Genomic DNA, 17,770 nt, shown 5'->3' with positions numbered 1-17,770 from the left:
GCACACAACTATTGCAATATGTTTACAGGAAAATGGCTTATTGGTGTACTTGGAACTCAGCCATTGAAGCTGGCCCTGCATTGCGTGAAGTTAGTTGGGCCCAAAATTGCTAACTGGTATCCTGGACCACAGAAGTCGGGGATCCCATATTCTTATTTTTTATTTATTTGATTTATATTCCACTTTTTGGCACTTCAAAGCGCAAGCAATGCTTTTAAAATCAACCTCTTGGTGATGAGTTACAGGGGTCTCGACACATACAGGGAACAGAGACACAGGACTTGTTTAGCCTTTCAGCATCTGATAAATGATCACAGACAAGCCAGTAAATTGTTCACCAGAAAAATTTATGTGAAATAACATGGCCGCAACATAATCCAAAATGCATGGTAAATCCTAATAATCATACATGGCAAAACATTCAGTAACTTGCTAACTTAATTACACTAGCTAAACAGTAAAACATTATGGGGTAGCCCAGCACACAACTATTGCAATATGCTTACAAGCAAATGACTTATTGGTGTGTATAGGACTCAGCTGTCAAAGCTGGCCCTGCATTGCATGAAGTTAGCATAGCCCAAAATTGCTATCTGGTATCCCGAATAGTAGAAGTCAGAAATCTCGTGTACTTGCATTGTCCTTATTGCTCTGCTCCCCTTTTCCATTGAAGCAGACTGGGTCACTCTGGTAGCATCAGCTCACCTTTGTCTACTATCATACTTCATACTACTCATAGGACCTTATCTGCTACATTAACAGCTCCATTCACAGTCTTCAGTCCATACTGGGCACGCCTCTCATGCCATGGCCCCCTTGGAAATTAAACTTAATTTGCTAGAGGGCCCCCATTCTTATAAATAGCTATGGCCAGACTGAGTTAATGCATCATGGGAGATCACTGTTGAATATGTCCAGGCCCACATCAGACAAATGCACTCCATCTAGGTGGAACAAATCGGGGCTGCTCTCATCAATTAGATCGTGCACTAATCTCATACCATCTAGGATCATAATGAATCTGCCCATCCATTTATCTTTTTCCTTGCTTTCTCTAAGGCCCAATGGAATCTTTAACCTTGCCATATTCTTTCAGGAATCACTTGAGACCAGACGATGCATGCCTCCAGGAAGAGCTCCGCAATTGAAATATGTTTTTGCACCTTCTGAACTAGCTCAGTGCTACACATAGATGAAATATTATTTCCCCACAAGTGAATGATTATAACCCAAGGAGAGTATTGTTCCTTATGCATATGCCATAAGAGGGACCTAAATTTATCCCACTACATTCCCCGGTGCCCCATCTAAATCACTGCAATTTGTTCTGCTGCCATGCCCAGATGTACTCCTTGTGGTCTTATATGGGCCCGCTTTTGTGCCCAGTGTACAAAGTAATGTCTGACAATCAAGAGAAAACACATTAGTCAACTCGCACCTGAAACAAGTAAATATATTGGTCATGCAAGTTATTGATGATAACTGCAGGATCGCATATAAAGTTGCTATCGCCAGGAGCGCCATCTGCCTACTGCCATTATTGTTTCTGTCGGGAGTCCCAAAGCCGAAGCTGTGGTTGCTGCTCCTATTCTGATGGAATTGGTAGAGTAACCTTTATCTTCAATACCCACAGTCTCCAAGCTCATCTGTAGAATCTTAGCAAATTGAAAGCATGACAGTAGTCACCTATCAAGGTGCATAAGCAATGAGCCTGGACCAGCAGGCCTGTGGAATATGTAACTTTGCAAATTTATGACTGGGCAGTTAAGATCACCTTTCAACCTGCTTAGAACCACTCTCTCAGCCATGACTGTCTGATCTGTCTTGGATCTATGAATATTGATAGTTGCCTGCCATGTTTTACCTCCACATCACCCACCTGTAAACCCAAGGCTGGTAAGCCCACAGAAGATTGCAGTATCAGCTCACTAATATGCATTGCTGCAATGAACACCAGCAAAAAAGCACATTTAAATAGTAAGGTCTCATATTATTAAAACAAACTCTGGGCAGCACTTTCAATAGTTTGCCCTGGCACTCATGGGTGATTAGGCATCTGCATTCCTGCCTCTTTTTGCTATTTTTTGCCCACCCCTGCATTATCTTCTTGACAACAAAACTAAATATTGGGTTGTGGTGGTCAAAAGGCTTTGCACAAAAGGTTATACTCGCTAAGCATGTGCATACAAATGCCCTAGAAACTCCTTCACACTCGTGCTGTAGAATATAGTTTACTATGGACTGAGTCTCTATGAGTTACTGCAGCTCTGCATCATCAGTAGACCAGAAATTCTGGAAATCTGATAACACTCTGAAGTAATTCTTTCAGGAACTGCTGAAGAGAGAATCCATAATCAGGCTCCAAATCTCGGGGGGCCAAACTGCTAAACCTCTGGACAGGCTGATGTCCCAATTGCATCTACTGTTGGTGCAAGGAACCTGAAAGATGACCATTTAAAGCGTGATAATGAGTCAGATATGCAAATCTCAATGCCTGGCATGTGTACTGCACGTATTGTAATGATATAAAGCAAACGCCACAAAACTAACTCCCTTAAGAACACTATCCCTCATTCCATTCTAGCTGTCAGTCATTGATAGACTCCACTACCACCATGTTGTCTGACCTGAATACCATGCTTCTGTTGCTCAAATCCTCCCATCAAATGTATAAGGCGATGACTACGGGAAGCAATTCCAGGAACATAATATCACGGGTTGTATCCCATGTGTGCCACTCATTGGGCCAGGCCTCTGCAAATCAAGATCCTTTATAGTATATGCCAAAGTCTAGACTACCTGATGCATAAGTAAAAAGCTCCAGCTACCTGGATGGTCTGGCCACATTCCTAGCCCATTGAACTATTATAGGAATTGCTCCTATACATTGAAGTCATGCCTTATAGGGCTTGCAATTCTGATGTGATGATGCTTCTTCCTAACCCCTGCTGTATCCCTCGCCATTTGCTGTATGAATACACAACCCATGGACATCAACCTACATGCGAAGACAAATAACCCAATTAAGGACTGAAATTGCTTAAAAGTTGTTTTTTTCACCTGACCAACAGCCATCAAAGCTTGTCTTAGTTTTGTTACCTTATCATGTGGGAGCCTGGCCGATTCTGCCAGTGCATCGAGCTCAATGCCCAGAAAGACTATGCAGGAAGTTGGGCCCTCTGTGTAATCGTGTAAGAGAGGGATACCGAATTCTCATGCTACTGCCTGAAATGCTTTGAGGAAGTAACTGCATGCCACAGTGCCCTTGCCAATGAATAAGAAGTCATCAAGGTAGTGCACAATAGTCCAGCAACCCAATGTCTGCTCAATTACTCAGTGCAAGAATGAATTGAACTTTTAAAAATATCCACATGATATTGAGCAGCCCATCGGCATACATTTGTCAAATGTATTTAAAAATATATTAAAAAGCACTGGGACAAGTACAGATCCCTGAGGCACTCCATTGTTTATCTGTATCCGCTGTGAAAACAGACCATTTAAGCATATTCTCTGTTACCTGTCTTTTAACCAGTTTGCAATCCACAAAAGGACATTTCCTCCTATCCCATGACAATTAGTTTTCTTAGAAGCCTCTCCTGAGGGACTTTGTCAAATACTATCTGAAAATCCAAATTCACCAAATCTACTGGTTCATGTTTATCCATGTTTATTCACCCCTTCAAAAAATGTAGCAGAATTGTGAGGCAAGACTTCCCTTGTGTAAATCCATGCTGGCTATTTCCCATTAAATCATGTGTTATCTATATGTTCTGTGATTTTATTCTTTATAATAGTTTTCATGATTTTTCCCGGTACTGAAGTCACCTCTGGAGAGGATATCAGGGTTATATTAGCCACCTTCCTTCAGGTACAATGGATAATTTTGTTGATAGATTATAAATTACATGTAATAGATCTGAAATTTCATTTTTGAGCTCTTTCAGACCCCTGGGATATATACCATCTGATCCAAGTGATTTGCCACTCTTCAGTGTATCTATCTGGCATATTGCTTCTTCCAGGTTCACCGTGATTTGGTTCAGTTCATCTGAATTGTCACTATCTCCCCAACATCCTCCTCAGTAAACACCGAAGCAAAGAATCTATTTAGTCTTTCCATGATGGCCTTATCTTCCCTAAATTCCCCTTTAACCTCTCAGTCATCTAATGGTCTAATCGACTCCCTCGCAGGCTTCCTGCTTCAGATATATTTTTTTTTAAATTTATAATGAGTTTTTACCTCTATGGACAACTTCTTTTCAAATTCTCTTTTAACCTGTCTTATCAAAGTTTTATATTTAACTTGCCAAGGCTTATGCTTTTCCCTATTTTCTTCAGATGGATCCTTCTTCCAATTTTCCTCATAGTCATGGACACACACATTTTCTCAGACAAGGAATTACATACTAGGACCATCATAACATGAGAGGTCATGAAACAAGATATAAGAAAACCCTGTGTGAAACCATCTGCAATCACTTCTACATGTTTCCATTGCATATACTAGTGCAACCAGGGAAGCATGACCTTACAATTAACTGGGAATGGGGCCAGGCATATCAGTGGCCCCTTGGAATTACCTTGCCTACGGTTTGTGAATCCTTGCTGCCCTGCAGTGTGTTCCAGCATGTGCCACTCCACAACTAGAGAAACGTCTAGACTTACAGGGGTTCCATGAGCAGTGCTCAGTATTGAACTATCTGAAAACAGGACACCTCCCTGTGCAAATATGGGGGCTTTGTCTCTAAGATTGCTCAAGGAATAGCATGCCACTCAGCATGAAAGTGCCAGAGTAATGTTATCTTGTTGAACCAGAAATTGACTATCATGTGGCCTGTTGATATCGAACTGTCTTCTGCCATGCTGTTCCTGAACTTATCATAATTAAGCCAGGCCCAGCCACAAAAATACTTGTGCACATGCATGATAGGGTCAAGGTATCTTATCAATAAAAATATAAAATGCTGATTCCCAATTGTGTATTATCCTGAATAGTTTTTGCTTTCTATCTTTTTCCCTCCCTGGTTTAGTCTTTCTCTTTCAGGTCATTGCCTTCATTATCCTGGCCTCTGATCAGGAGCGAGAAGATGTCTATGAATTCACACTTTTAAGGAACTCCTTTAGCGAGGGTATTAACTCTGCATAGCATATCCTCTCTTGAATTAAACCCCTTGTGAAGCAGGGGAAGGGGGCATGTTTCTATCCACATTACTAGATTGGCCAGTGGGCATCTGTCTTACAGCTGATCACTTTGTTATGAATGCCTTCAATGCATTTTGCATGACACTAGCTAGCACCAATTCATCATCACTATCATTGGAGTCAGAGTTTGTGGATATTTGCATTGTGGATGTGACTGACTTACCCATGAATCCCAACTCTGGATCTTGGAAAAGCAGTTCTACTAATACTTCTAGACTTCTCAAAAGCATTTAATACAGTTGTGATGAAGCCATGACTTTCCACAGGCAGATGCAGCCTGAAGAAACAGGATGGTTAGATTGTCCAAAAGACAGAGGAAACTGTAAAGGTAGATCTCAGGGGAGCACTGTGTTAAAGTGGAAAGGAAAAGAGAGCAAGAGTTGGCTAGCATCTTATAAAGCCATAAGGAACAAGATGCAATTAAAGTGAAGGTAGCAGACACAGAAGACTGTGCTAGTAATTGGAAGACACGGCTGAGGCCAATTCAATGATTGCTGTGAAGTCAGTGTGATTTTCAGGAAGAAAGCTGAGAGAGAGGGAGAGGGCTCACCCAGAAGCAGAGATAACTACAGTTTTCGGTTAAGGATTCTTTTGAATCTGTAAAAAGGAAGTAGGTTCTATATGGTCCTGGAGAATTAGGGTGGCCTACAGATAATTACCAATGTATCACTGGGGATGTCTTGGTGTCTCACTCAGGACACGACCTGAAAACATTGTGTGAACACTGATCCATGAAATAAAGTTGCTTTTTTACTGCAAGAAGCTGGCACTAAGCAGTGTATTCTAGAAAGCTGTCATCAGGTCATCCAGGGCCTAGGCAGCTATCTATGACAACAGTAGACTGTCTAAAAAACACTAGCCTAGCATTAGCCTGGTTTATCTCCTTTCTCTTTAATCACATGCCAAAACTGTCATACTTGAGTCAGTACTATCACAGCCTTGCCCTCTCTCCTATGGAGTACCTCAAGGTTCTATCCTTTAACATAAGAACATATGAATTGCTTCGGATTAGTGTAAAGTGGAAACCAAAAAAGCAAACAATATTAGGAATTATTTGGAAAGGAATGGAGAATGTCATAATACCTCTCTATCCCTCCATGGTGAGACTGCACCCTGGAGTATTTCTTATATTTCTGGTCACCACATCTCAAAAAAGATATAGTTGCATTGGAAAAGATACAAAGAAGGGCGACCAAAATGATGAAGGGGATGGAACAGCACCCCTATGAGGAAAGGCTAACGAAGTTAGGGCTGTTCAGCTTGGAAAAGAGAAGACCGAGGGGGGGATATTATAGAGGTCTATAGTATCATGTGTGGAGTAGAAAGGCTATATTTGTTAAAAAATAATAATAATAATAATAATAATAAAAAGACTTGGGGACACTCCATGAAATTACTAAATAGTACATTTAAAACAAATTGGAGAACATATTTTTTACTCAGTGCACAATTAAGTTTTGAAACTCATTGCCAGAGGATGTGGTAAAGGAGGTTAGCATAGATTAATTTAAAAAGGTTGCACACAAGTTCTTGGAGGAAACATTCATAAACCATTATTAACCAGGTAGACTTGGGGAAAGCCACTGCTTATCCCTAGGCATTGGCAGCATTAAATCTATCTACTACCTGCCAGATACTTGTGATCTGGATTGGCCACTGCTAGAAACATGGCTCAATGGATTCTTGTTCTGATCCTTACTCATGCTTGATGCTCCATTCTTGGCCTTCAACTATTCTCCTGCTTCCTACTCTCTTCTCTGGTCCTGGTCTTCAGTCCAATCTGTTTCCTTCCTTCCTGTGGAAGTCCTGGCAGCTGCCTGCACTCAAGGGCCCAACCCATGGGGAATGGCAGCTACCTTAGGCGGAAGACAGCTCCAGATCACCTATCCTGTCAAGGTACGCCTTTGCTTAGTCATTGCACCTTTCCTTCGTCCCTAGCGGAGTGGACTGTGACAAGAAGCTCAAACCCCATATAGCCACCCAGTAAAAACCAGATGCAGGCTTTTGACTGAATCTAGAGCACATAGCAGAATTCCACTCTCCACACCAATCAATATGCCTGTTGGGTGGAGGCTAAGGTTTTGCATAAATGATTAGCCCCAATAAATTTGATTCTCTAGGATTATAAAGAGGGCTAAGGATTAGTTATTGAGAATCCACCAAAAGGGTTACTTAATTCCCTTCATCACCAGTAATTGCTGGAAATTGAACACAAATCTGTCCCACTGCAGCAAAGAGGGCCAAGGATTTGCACCAAGTATATTTTGTTACCATAATAAACTGGAGGATATCATCCCATTCCAGACCTAAGGCCCTTGAACAAGTACCTCTTGAAGGAAAGGTTCAAGATGTTTATTCTAGGCACTATTATTCCTCTTTAAAACGAAAAAGACTGACTATGTCTCTGGATCTCAAGGAAGCATATACCCATATAGAGAGACCCACACACAGGAATTATCTCAGATATATTGTAGGAATACATCCCCTCCAGTATCATATTTTGCCTTATGGATTGGTATTGGCACCATAATTTTTCCAAAATTGTCCTGCTGTCATCACAGCATTTTTGTGCAGACTTTAGGTTCATGTATTACCCTGCTTAGATGATTGGCTGGTCAAGAACACATGTCAGACGGGACAAACAAATCTGTGTCCAGTATCAGATATTGGAGCTACTGGAATTCATTATAAATTACTCAGGCTATCACCCCAAATGGAATTCAATGGGGCTATTCCAGACACAAGTGGGATAAAGGCCTCCCTTCCACCAAAAGGATAACAGACTTTATGTCCACGAGGAAGGGAGTCATTCAAAATCAGCAGATATTAACCTGGGAGATGTCAAGAATATTGGACTTCATGGCATCAGTGGCAGGTCTTCATATGGACCATAACATTTCAGTGGAATCAAGCCATTCAAGAACTTCAGTAACACATCAAGTTCATGGGAGATCTCAGAAACGTCCTGTCTTCATTGCTTTCTCATAAACAATCTGGCCGTGAGGTTATCCTTCAGAATTCCATCTAAACAAATTGTGTTGACAACAGATATCTCCCAGCTGGGCTAGGCAGCTCTTACACAAGGGCTTCAAACCTACAGCCATTGTTTGTCTAGAAAAAATATATACTGCATCAATTCTCTATATCTATGGTCTTCTGAATGCTTTAAAGGCCTTCAAATATCAGGTGGCCAACAAAATTGTCCTGATATCTATGTTGGAAATTGCCAAGATGTGGATCTGGGCCTTCTCTTGTGGAATGCCTCTAAGATCATGTACCTGGCAGGAAAAGAACGTCCTGGCCAACAAATTCAGTGAAGTGTAAGGAGTTAGAGCACACAGCTGTGAATCTAAAGACCAGGGTTCAGGTCCTCTCTCTGCCACTTTTAATCTCAGCTGGGCAGATTGGATGGACCAATTTGTTTTGTTTTCTGCCGTCTTTTATTCTATTACTGTTATTGTGTTTTCTAGACAGCTCCCATCTCCTTTTATTCTTAATGAGTGGTTTCTGGATTATGATGAAGTGAAAAGGATTTTTCTTGAGTGAGAAATTTCTGAGATAGATTTATTCGTGACCATACAGAACAGAAGTCCTGACCTGTTTCAGGAGAGGATCAGAGCGTAGAATAGCATCAGTCATCTTCTTTTTCTGAGGGATAGGTCTTCTGTATGTATGCCTTCCAGTAGCTCTGGTTGTAAAGGCCTTAATCAAGCTCAGAAGTGGTAAAGGAACTAAGATATTCATAGATCATTCTTAGCCAAGGTAAATTAGTTTTCCTTCAAGAGCTATCCATCAGGAATCAAATCAGTTTGGGCAGTTCCCCAGTACTGATTACACAGAATCAAGAAATGCTCTTTCATAATCAACATCTAGTCTCTGGTCCTCATTGTTGATATGGAAGTTATTTTTTCCTTTGGATTCTCCAGTATAGTATCTCAGGTCCTTCAGGCTTTTAGAAAGTAAACCACCAGAAAAATGTATGGGTGTAAATGGAGAAGTTTTGCCATCTAGTGTAAAAGCAAGGCCCTAGATCCCTTCCCTTGCCTTAGACTAAAACCGCTTGCATACATTCTATGACAGTAACTTTGAAATGGCCACGCGAGCAAACACATACGCATGTGTATCAGCACATGGCCAGATAGGCGTCAATTATATAACATATGCATATACGCACATGTTATAAAATAGCCTAGGCATGCATATATGTGAGCCTAGTTTTATGCTTGTACATTTCCAGCAGCGTAAGTTGGCTTACAGATGTGCAAGTGAAGGCATTTTATAACAGACACATATCCCACCAATGACCAGTTTCACTAGTTTGTCCACCAGTTTGCCCAGTGTTCAGCTAGGTCCTCCAAACACCCTTGGTTCATTAGCCTGCAATCCCCCCGTTAACCCAGACTCCTCAAACACTTTCTAGATACCTATAAATTTGATAATTCAAATTTACCCTTCATCCATAGCAGAAGTAAAGTTACATGGCACTGGACCTGAACGCACATCTCTTGGCCTTGCCCTACCCAGGCCCTGTCCACATTTCTCCCCTTTTGTGTCCAATGAGAGATATTCACACATCAGCACTTGTGTGCACATCTGGCCACCTAATAAAATCGGGTGAACATGAGCCACGTGCTAGATGCGTGCCCAGCTTTGAAAATTCACCTTTATATTTTTCAGTCAGACCTCAAAACCAACTATGTTATGGTACAACTTAGTGCAATTAGCACTTATCACCAGCGTGTAGAAGAAAACCTCATCTCTGTCCAGTTTTAGTTACCAGATTTATAAGGGATTTCCTTCAGTGGAAGCCTGCCATCAAGCTATATACACTGTCATGGAACCTCAAAATGGTTCTTTCTTAGCAGTTGAAAACTCCATTTGTGCCTCTGAACTCTTGTGGGCTCAAGTTCCTGACCTGGAAGATTAAAATTTGGTGCTGGTAATTTCAACCCAGTGAGCTCCAGCAGGCCCTAGTAACTTATCCACCTTATATTAAGTTTTATCATAACAACGTGGTGCTCTGTATTACTAAATTCCTTCCTAAAATAGTCCAGGATTTCCACCGTTACCAGTCAATCATCCTGCTGGCTTTTTTTTCCTACCAGATAATTAGGAACCGATTATCTATGCTAAGATCTCCATCGAAGAGAACAGGCAGAGTTTGGATTGAAAAAGACCCATTGCTTTCTATCTGGAGCAGAAAAAAGTCATAGAAGGCACACCCATCTTTTTCTTTTGACCCTGAAAGACCTAGGATAGTAGAGATGTGAATCGTGTCCTCGATCGTCTTAACGATCGATTTCGGCTGGGAGGGGGAGGGAATCGTATTGTTGCCGTTTGGGTGTGTAAACTATCGTGAAAAATCGTTAAAATCGTGAGCCGGCACACTAAACCCCCCTAAAACCCACCCCGACCCTTTAAATTAAATCCCCCGCCCTCCTGAACCCCCCCCCCCCAAATGCTTTAAATTACCTGGGGATCCGGCGGTGGTCCAGAACGGCAGCGGTCCGGAACGGCCCCCTCAATAGAATCGTGTTGTCTTCAGCCGGCGCCATTTTTCAAAATGGCCGCCGCAAAATGGCGGCGGCCATAGACAAAAACGATTCGACGGAGGAGGTCGTTCCGGACCCCCGCTGGACTTTTGGCAAGTCTTGTGGGGGTCAGGAGGCCCCCCCAAGCTGGCCAAAAGTTTCCTGGGAGTCCAGCGGGGTTCCGGGAGCGATTTCTTGCCGCGAATCGTTTTCGTACGGAAAATGGCGCCGGCAGGAGATCGAGTGCAGGAGGTCATTCAGCGGCGGTCCGGAACCCCCGCTGAATGACCTCCTGCAGTCGATCTCCTGCCGGCGCCATTTTCCGTACGAAAACGAATCGCGGCAAGAAATCGCTCCCGGAACCCCGCTGGACTCCCAGGAAACTTTTGGCCAGCTTGGGGGGGCCTCCTGACCCCCACAAGACTTGCCAAAAGTCCAGCGGGGGTCCGGAACGACCTCCTCCGTCGAATCGTTTTTGTCTATGGCCGCCGCCATTTTGCGGCGGCCATTTTGAAAAATGGTGCCGGCTGAAGACAACACGATTCTATTGAGGGGGCCGTTCCGGACCGCCGCCGTTCTGGACCACCGACGGATCCCCAGGTAATTTAAAGCATTGGGGGGGGGGTTCGGGAGGGTGGGGGATTTAATTTAAAGGGTCGGGGTGGGTTTTAGGGGGTTTTAGTGTGCCGGTTTTCCTGCCCTCCCCCTTCCCCCGATTTACGATTTTTTAACGATAAATCGGGGGAATTGGTATTGTATCGTGGCCCTAACGATTTTTTGACGATTTAAAATATATCGGACGATATTTTAAATCGTCAAAAAACGATTCACATCCCTATAGGATAGCAATGACTAAGCGGACAGTTGCCAGTTGGATAGCAGATTGCATTTCTTTCTCTTTTGCCCAGGAAGGCTGACCCTCGAAGGACATGTGAAGGCTCAAAATGTTAAGGCCTTGATTTCAGTGCCAATCTAAGATTGGCCTCCATCGAAGAGGTGTGCAAAGCCATACAATTACATTCCATTAGTTTGTGTGTTGGCTCCTGGCACAACAATAAGAATGGTTAGTTTGTCCTGTAGTCTCTGAGGTAGAGAATCCAACTCCATCCTCCCTAGGATCCTTTTCATGATTTCAGATTGACTTCCTTATAATAAATATAAATAAAAAGGATGTAAGATAGGAATAGGGTCTCTTCCCAACAAAAACATGTTCTACTGCCCCTTTTTTTTTTTTTTTGTTGAAGGCAAACTTTAGTTAGGGATTGGTCTTACGCCTTTCCTTTGGAGAAGAGAAATTGCCTACCTCTAATGAGTATTGTCTGAGGATAGTAGAAAAACCTTCCTCCTTCCCCTTCCGGAGTTGTGTATTTTCTGGCAGTACATAAGACTGGGGGAATTCCCACACAATGCTCAGAAAAATCTTTCCAAGCTTTTTCAGCCATCTCTGGGAGACGCTCTGTCAGATGATGTCACCCGTGTATGTGCCTGGTTATCCTGCATTCCTCAGACAAACCTATTATAGAAAAACAATATTGCTGTACAGTGTTAAAGAAATTATAAATCAATAAAAGATTAAAGAGAGCAAGGAAATAAGGAGGGATTAAGTTTCGGGAGTTTTTGTTTAGCTTAAGATCACACAGTAAGTATGCATTCTGTATTTATGTAAGCGTGTGCATGTTTTGTATATATATAGATAGAGAGAGCACAGAAAAGGCATTTTTTAAATATGAAAGTTATCCATATTTAACTGTATTAACTATGAACTTGTAGCAAGCAGGTCATGTCTCTCCTGTTTCATGTTGTGATGTTCAATTCAGGTTCTACACGGTCAGCTATTGTGAACGGAGTCATAGAATAGCAGTTGGAGCTCGCCATGGTTCAGTGGCCCTGTACGACATCCGGACTGGAAAATGTCAGGTAAATAAATCATTGTGACTTCCTCTTTATAACATGTGCAAGTTATTGAAAGGAAAAAGAGACTAGCTCTGCACCAGTTGACATACTGAGCTGCTGGAACATTATGGATAATGGTAAAGGGATCAATAGTTTAATGAAGGACTCAAAGGATATAAAGTCCTACTGTCTTCATTCACTGTAACTGAAAAGCTGCCATAGTTTGAGGAAGTAAGAGCTCAAAGTAAGTTGTTACCAATCATGGCCTATTCTGCAATAAATATTCTTCTGGTTCAGTTGTTATATGCAGCAAATGTACTGGTTAGTTTTCTCTGTTAATAGAACCTTATACGTCAATTTCATGTTTTACATCTTTGGAAATGAAACCCTCTGCTATTAACAGAATCTGCAAGCTAGCATAATGTGGTTGTTACAGCAGTGTGTTGCACTCCTTTGCTAAACGTTGGTCAGCAACAGACATGGGGTTCTTTTATTCTAAGCTTCAATAATGGTAGCCAAATCTTAACAGTGAAATATCAAGCTGGATTAATATGTTTAAAATAGCATTACTGCAGGCTTCATGTATAATCTTTTATAAACTACGAGGAAAAGAGAATTCCTGTCATCACTCATTCTGTGAAGTCGTTATTGTAAATGGATGAGGTGGTCAGTGGCCAGAAGAAGAATTATATCTAAATATAAAGCAGGAAAATGATAGTTTTTCATACAGTTTTTTTTTGTTCTAATTTTACTGACAATGACTTTTCTCTGTTCTTAGTTGAAAAGTGATTGGGGCACTCTTTTTACAAGGTTCTTACTTGTTCTGTTACTTTGAGAAAGCTCTTAAAATCTACTTCATAACATGGGTTTGTAATGATGATTTACATTCTACAAATGTATTATTCACAAATAGATCTTTTAGAGCATGTCTACACTGTGGAAACGTCATGGAGGACGATGTTTCAGTGCTTGATCTTATTATAACATATGCCAATTTGATTAGAGTGGGTAACTGTATTAAAGTATTTGACCCTGAATGGGACTTTTACATTAGAAAATGTATCAGCTCTAGGACATATACAATTTATTGCATTATTTTAAAAAGAAAAATGTATGTTACATGTAGATTTAGAACATTTTGAATCCAAGAGCATTTAATTTTGATTAAAAGCAGTGCTTACAAATGTCAAAGAGCATTAAATCGGAGCTTTGGAAAATGTAAGAATTATGAGTAGTGATAGAGATTTGAAACTTAAATATAATGGTAAATGGCAACAAATGTTAAAAAAAATAAATAACTATTAATTATTCTGCACAGATTACTGTATTATGAGAATTATTGTTCAGTAAGAAGAGCAATTGAATGACATGTCCCTTTACGAACCTTGCGCTCAACCAGAAAAAATTATTGCAGTTGCCTAGTGCAAGGGACTGCAAACTGAGAAAAACGCATTTTAAGAGCACTTTCCTATGCTGCCCCAGTATTGTGGAATACTTTACCAGTAGCTTTGAGGGAAAAGAAGGACCTGAAGGTCTTTAGAAATTATCTTAAAAGCAATTATCTTTTAGAGAGGCTCATGCATGTTGTAGTCAGTTTTTACGCAGTTTATATTGAATTTTTGTTTTACTGTAGTTTTGTTTTAAACATTTTACTGTCTATATGAATATTATTTATCTCTGTTTGTTTTAAAAATATTTTTATGGACGTATATATCTAATCTGCACTGGACAGAATATTCTTGTAAATTGCGGAATATAAGTTTTAAAAATGTATCCTAAAGAATTCAGTTTTGTTTTGGATCATTCATAATAAATTGTCATTGATAACAGATAGCTTTACATTTAAAATTGTCTCTTCTTCAGAAATTAGTTTGCTAATTAAAATTATTTTTTAATTATTTCATGATAATACCATTTACTAAGCCATGCTAAAAATCAGCCGCTATAGCATACATTATTAATGCACATTAGCAGCAATTTCAACTTGGCTTAAATAGCTATGAAAGGGACCTATTTACTAAAGTGCATTAATAAAGCTGTAATTCAGGACCTAAATTTGCGGATTATATTGGTATGGGGTTTTTAAACTAAAATAATTTCTGAAGATAAACTATTAACTGGTTACACTTGAAGTTGTCTTGTCTTGCTATTATTTATAACTACCAGACTATATAATCAAAAACCTCTTGAACAGGCAAAAGCAAAATGTACATTGGGTATCTGTTCATCTCCTCATTAACAGGACTTTGTGTTCAGAATCTTTATTTACATAGCAGCAGATTTTGTTTTTCAATACTAATCAATGTGAATTGAAAATTTTCCTCATATTTCCCAACAATGTGCCTTATTTAAGTGAACTAATATGTGTTCATTTTTTCAAGAGGGCACTGTATTTTAAAATGGCAGAATTCCCTTATGACTCAGTTCAAACCTTCAGAACTAGTGTATATGGGCAATCTACATTGCTTCTATGTTAGATATATGTGTGGTATGTTGGAGATGCTTGGAGTAATAGCGATAGTAGGAAGACTACCAGGTTGGGGATTACGAAGTGGAAGGGTTTCATTATAGCGTATGAATGGGATAACGATAAAACTGTGGTGATGTATCAAATATGGTATGTGTGCAATGCCATTTGTACTGTTTTATTATGCTATTAGGGCCTGAGAGCCCAGTGACATCTTTTGGTTCTATGTCTTTTTTGCATTTCTATGTAGCTACAGAATAAAAATTATTTTCCAAAAAGACAATAAAAACATGTCCAACACAGAAGGAATGTGCATTGCAAAAAGTCAAATCAGACAGCTAGATTATCCAGTTCCATTATTTCCAACACAGGAATCCTCTCTGTGTAAGTGATTCACATCAGCATTAAAAGACTGACGTGCTCTTGGGTGCACTGGTCAGTAAGATTATGAGCACCTCTGAACTAGTTCAGTACATGCAGAATAAATAAGCTATATGATTTGCTCCTTTAAAATGTTCATCCTTAAACTCATTCAGAGTAATTATTTTGGCTTTAGAGCTCACAATTTCTAACTTTCATTGAAGCAACAATGCTATATATTCAAGATATGCTTTTCCATTAAACTAAGAAAGCATTGAATGATGCCAAACAGCAAGCAAAACATAAAATAAAAGCCTTATGAATAACTGTGGAGAAACAGCCAGCAGAACATTAACCAACCACAATCTATTTCAAAATAGCCAGTGGTAGTTGTACATAATTTTTTTGCTGAACAAATTGAAAAATCAGCAAGATAAGAAGCCTGCCAAACCAAGGGCAAACCAAGCCAGAGGGAAAATTTTCATTGCAGATTCAACCGCATATATACATGTAGAAGCATTTATCTTGCCTGTCTTATCAGCACCTTTTCAGCTCTTCCTAAACCATTTCAGAACTCTGCACTAAGGAGGTAGTTTTAAAAGGAGTTACAAGTGAAAATGTAACATATTGTCATAGCAATTTTAAAAAGCCATTTACACACACACAGGTAAATTTTAAGATAGGCGCACATGTGCACGCGTTTGCCGGCTCGTGCACATGGACGCAGCTATTTTAAAACATCTATACATGTGCGCGTTTTAAAATCAGCTATTCGCACATACATGTGCGCACAATTTCATATTGACACGTGCAAATGCCACCTCGCTTGCATAAGTGGGAGGAATTTCCCAGTTCGCCCCAGGAAAGGAGATGACTTCCTATCCCCCCCAGTTAACTCACTTCCCTTGTACCCTATTAGCCCTGGCCCTTAAAACCTCACTGTCTACCCCTTTTTTTTTTTTTTTTAATTTCACAACTTACATGCCATCCATAGCAGAAGTAAAGTTACGCGGTAGGGGACCCCAGTGCATGCTTGTGTACAGACTTCATGGTACAGACCTGCCCCACCCCTTTTTCTGCACATACCAGGAGATTCATGCGTACTCACACAGTTTTTAAAATCCACACAGAGCGCGCTGGGCCAAGTCACACACGTATCTCCCGGATTTGGAATGCATAGGGCTTTTAAAATCGACCAGTCAGAGTGCACTTGTATGCGAATATCCTATGGGCAATTCAATGGCATATATTGTAGTAATTTTCAAAAGACCACTTAACTAGGTTAAGTGCATTTACAAGTGTAAAACCCAATTTTAAGCGTGTAAATGCTTTCTAAAATCAGGCCCTTACGTTGGAAATGGGTTAATCAGTTTTTAGAAACAGTAATGTGGGAGGGTGATACTTTGCAAAGTCTGATATGAGGTTAGGGGATCATAATGTAATCAAATTTATCATAAATACCGAAGGGAAAACATTAAGGAAAAATTACTGCTGTAGCAACTAACTTTAACCAGGAAGACTAAGATAAAATGAGGAAATTGAAAAAACCTTAAAAATGCAGTTTCAAAGGTTAAAAGTTTGCACCATCTTGGAAGCCCCAACTAGATGTATGCCATGCATTAAAAAAAGGTAAGAAGACCAAACAGCTCTCAATATGGTTAAATGGTGAGGTGAAAGAGGCTTTTAAAACTAAAAGACCATCTTTCAAAAACTAGAAAGTAAATCCAAATGAAGAAAATAGGGAAAAGCTCTGTGATTTAACTACTCTGAATAATTTTGAATCATCTGCAAATTTGATTACCTCACTCATCATATTCCTTTCCAGATCATTTATAAATATATGGAAAAGCTGGCTCCTAGTACAGATCCTTGAGGCACTCCACTGTATAACCTTTTCCACTGAGAAAATTGTCCATTTAATCCTACTCTCTGTTTCCTGTCTTTTAGCCAGTTTGTAATCCACAAAAGAACATCGCCACCTATCCCATGTCTTTTTACTTTTCTTAGAAGCCTCTCATGAGGAACTTTGTCAAATGCATTCTGAAAATCCAAATACACTACATCTACCGGTTCACCTATATTTACATGTTTATTAACTCCTTCAAAAAAGTGAAGCAGATTTGTGAGGCAAGACTTGTCTTGGGTAAAGCCATGCTGACTTTGTTCCAGTAAACCATGCCTTTCTATATGTTCTGTGATTTTGATCTTTAGAACACTTTCTATTTTTCCTGGCACTAAAGCCAGGCTAACTGGTCTGAAGTTCCCTGGATCGCCTCTGGAGCCCTTTTTAAACATTAGCCACCTTCCAGTCTTC

At 40.2% G+C, this 17,770-nt stretch overlaps 1 protein-coding gene across 3 annotated transcripts in view; it reads left to right on the top strand.

The window, feature by feature from the left end:
• WDR7 (WD repeat domain 7) overlaps positions 1-17,770 on the top strand; it is a 1,145,388-nt gene that overhangs the window by 978,303 nt on the left and 149,315 nt on the right. For all 3 annotated transcript variants that reach the window (XM_029579728.1, XM_029579736.1, XM_029579721.1), the window contains one exon: positions 12,554-12,653. In XM_029579728.1, the coding sequence (XP_029435588.1) occupies positions 12,554-12,653 (100 nt within the window). The remainder of the gene's footprint in view (positions 1-12,553; positions 12,654-17,770) is intronic.

This window comes from Rhinatrema bivittatum, chromosome 1 (assembly GCF_901001135.1).
Source record: "Rhinatrema bivittatum chromosome 1, aRhiBiv1.1, whole genome shotgun sequence".
Classification (NCBI taxonomy): domain Eukaryota; kingdom Metazoa; phylum Chordata; class Amphibia; order Gymnophiona; family Rhinatrematidae; genus Rhinatrema; species Rhinatrema bivittatum.
The sequence above is the reverse complement of the archived record's forward strand: the minus strand, read 5'-3'. Positions and strand labels throughout refer to the sequence as shown.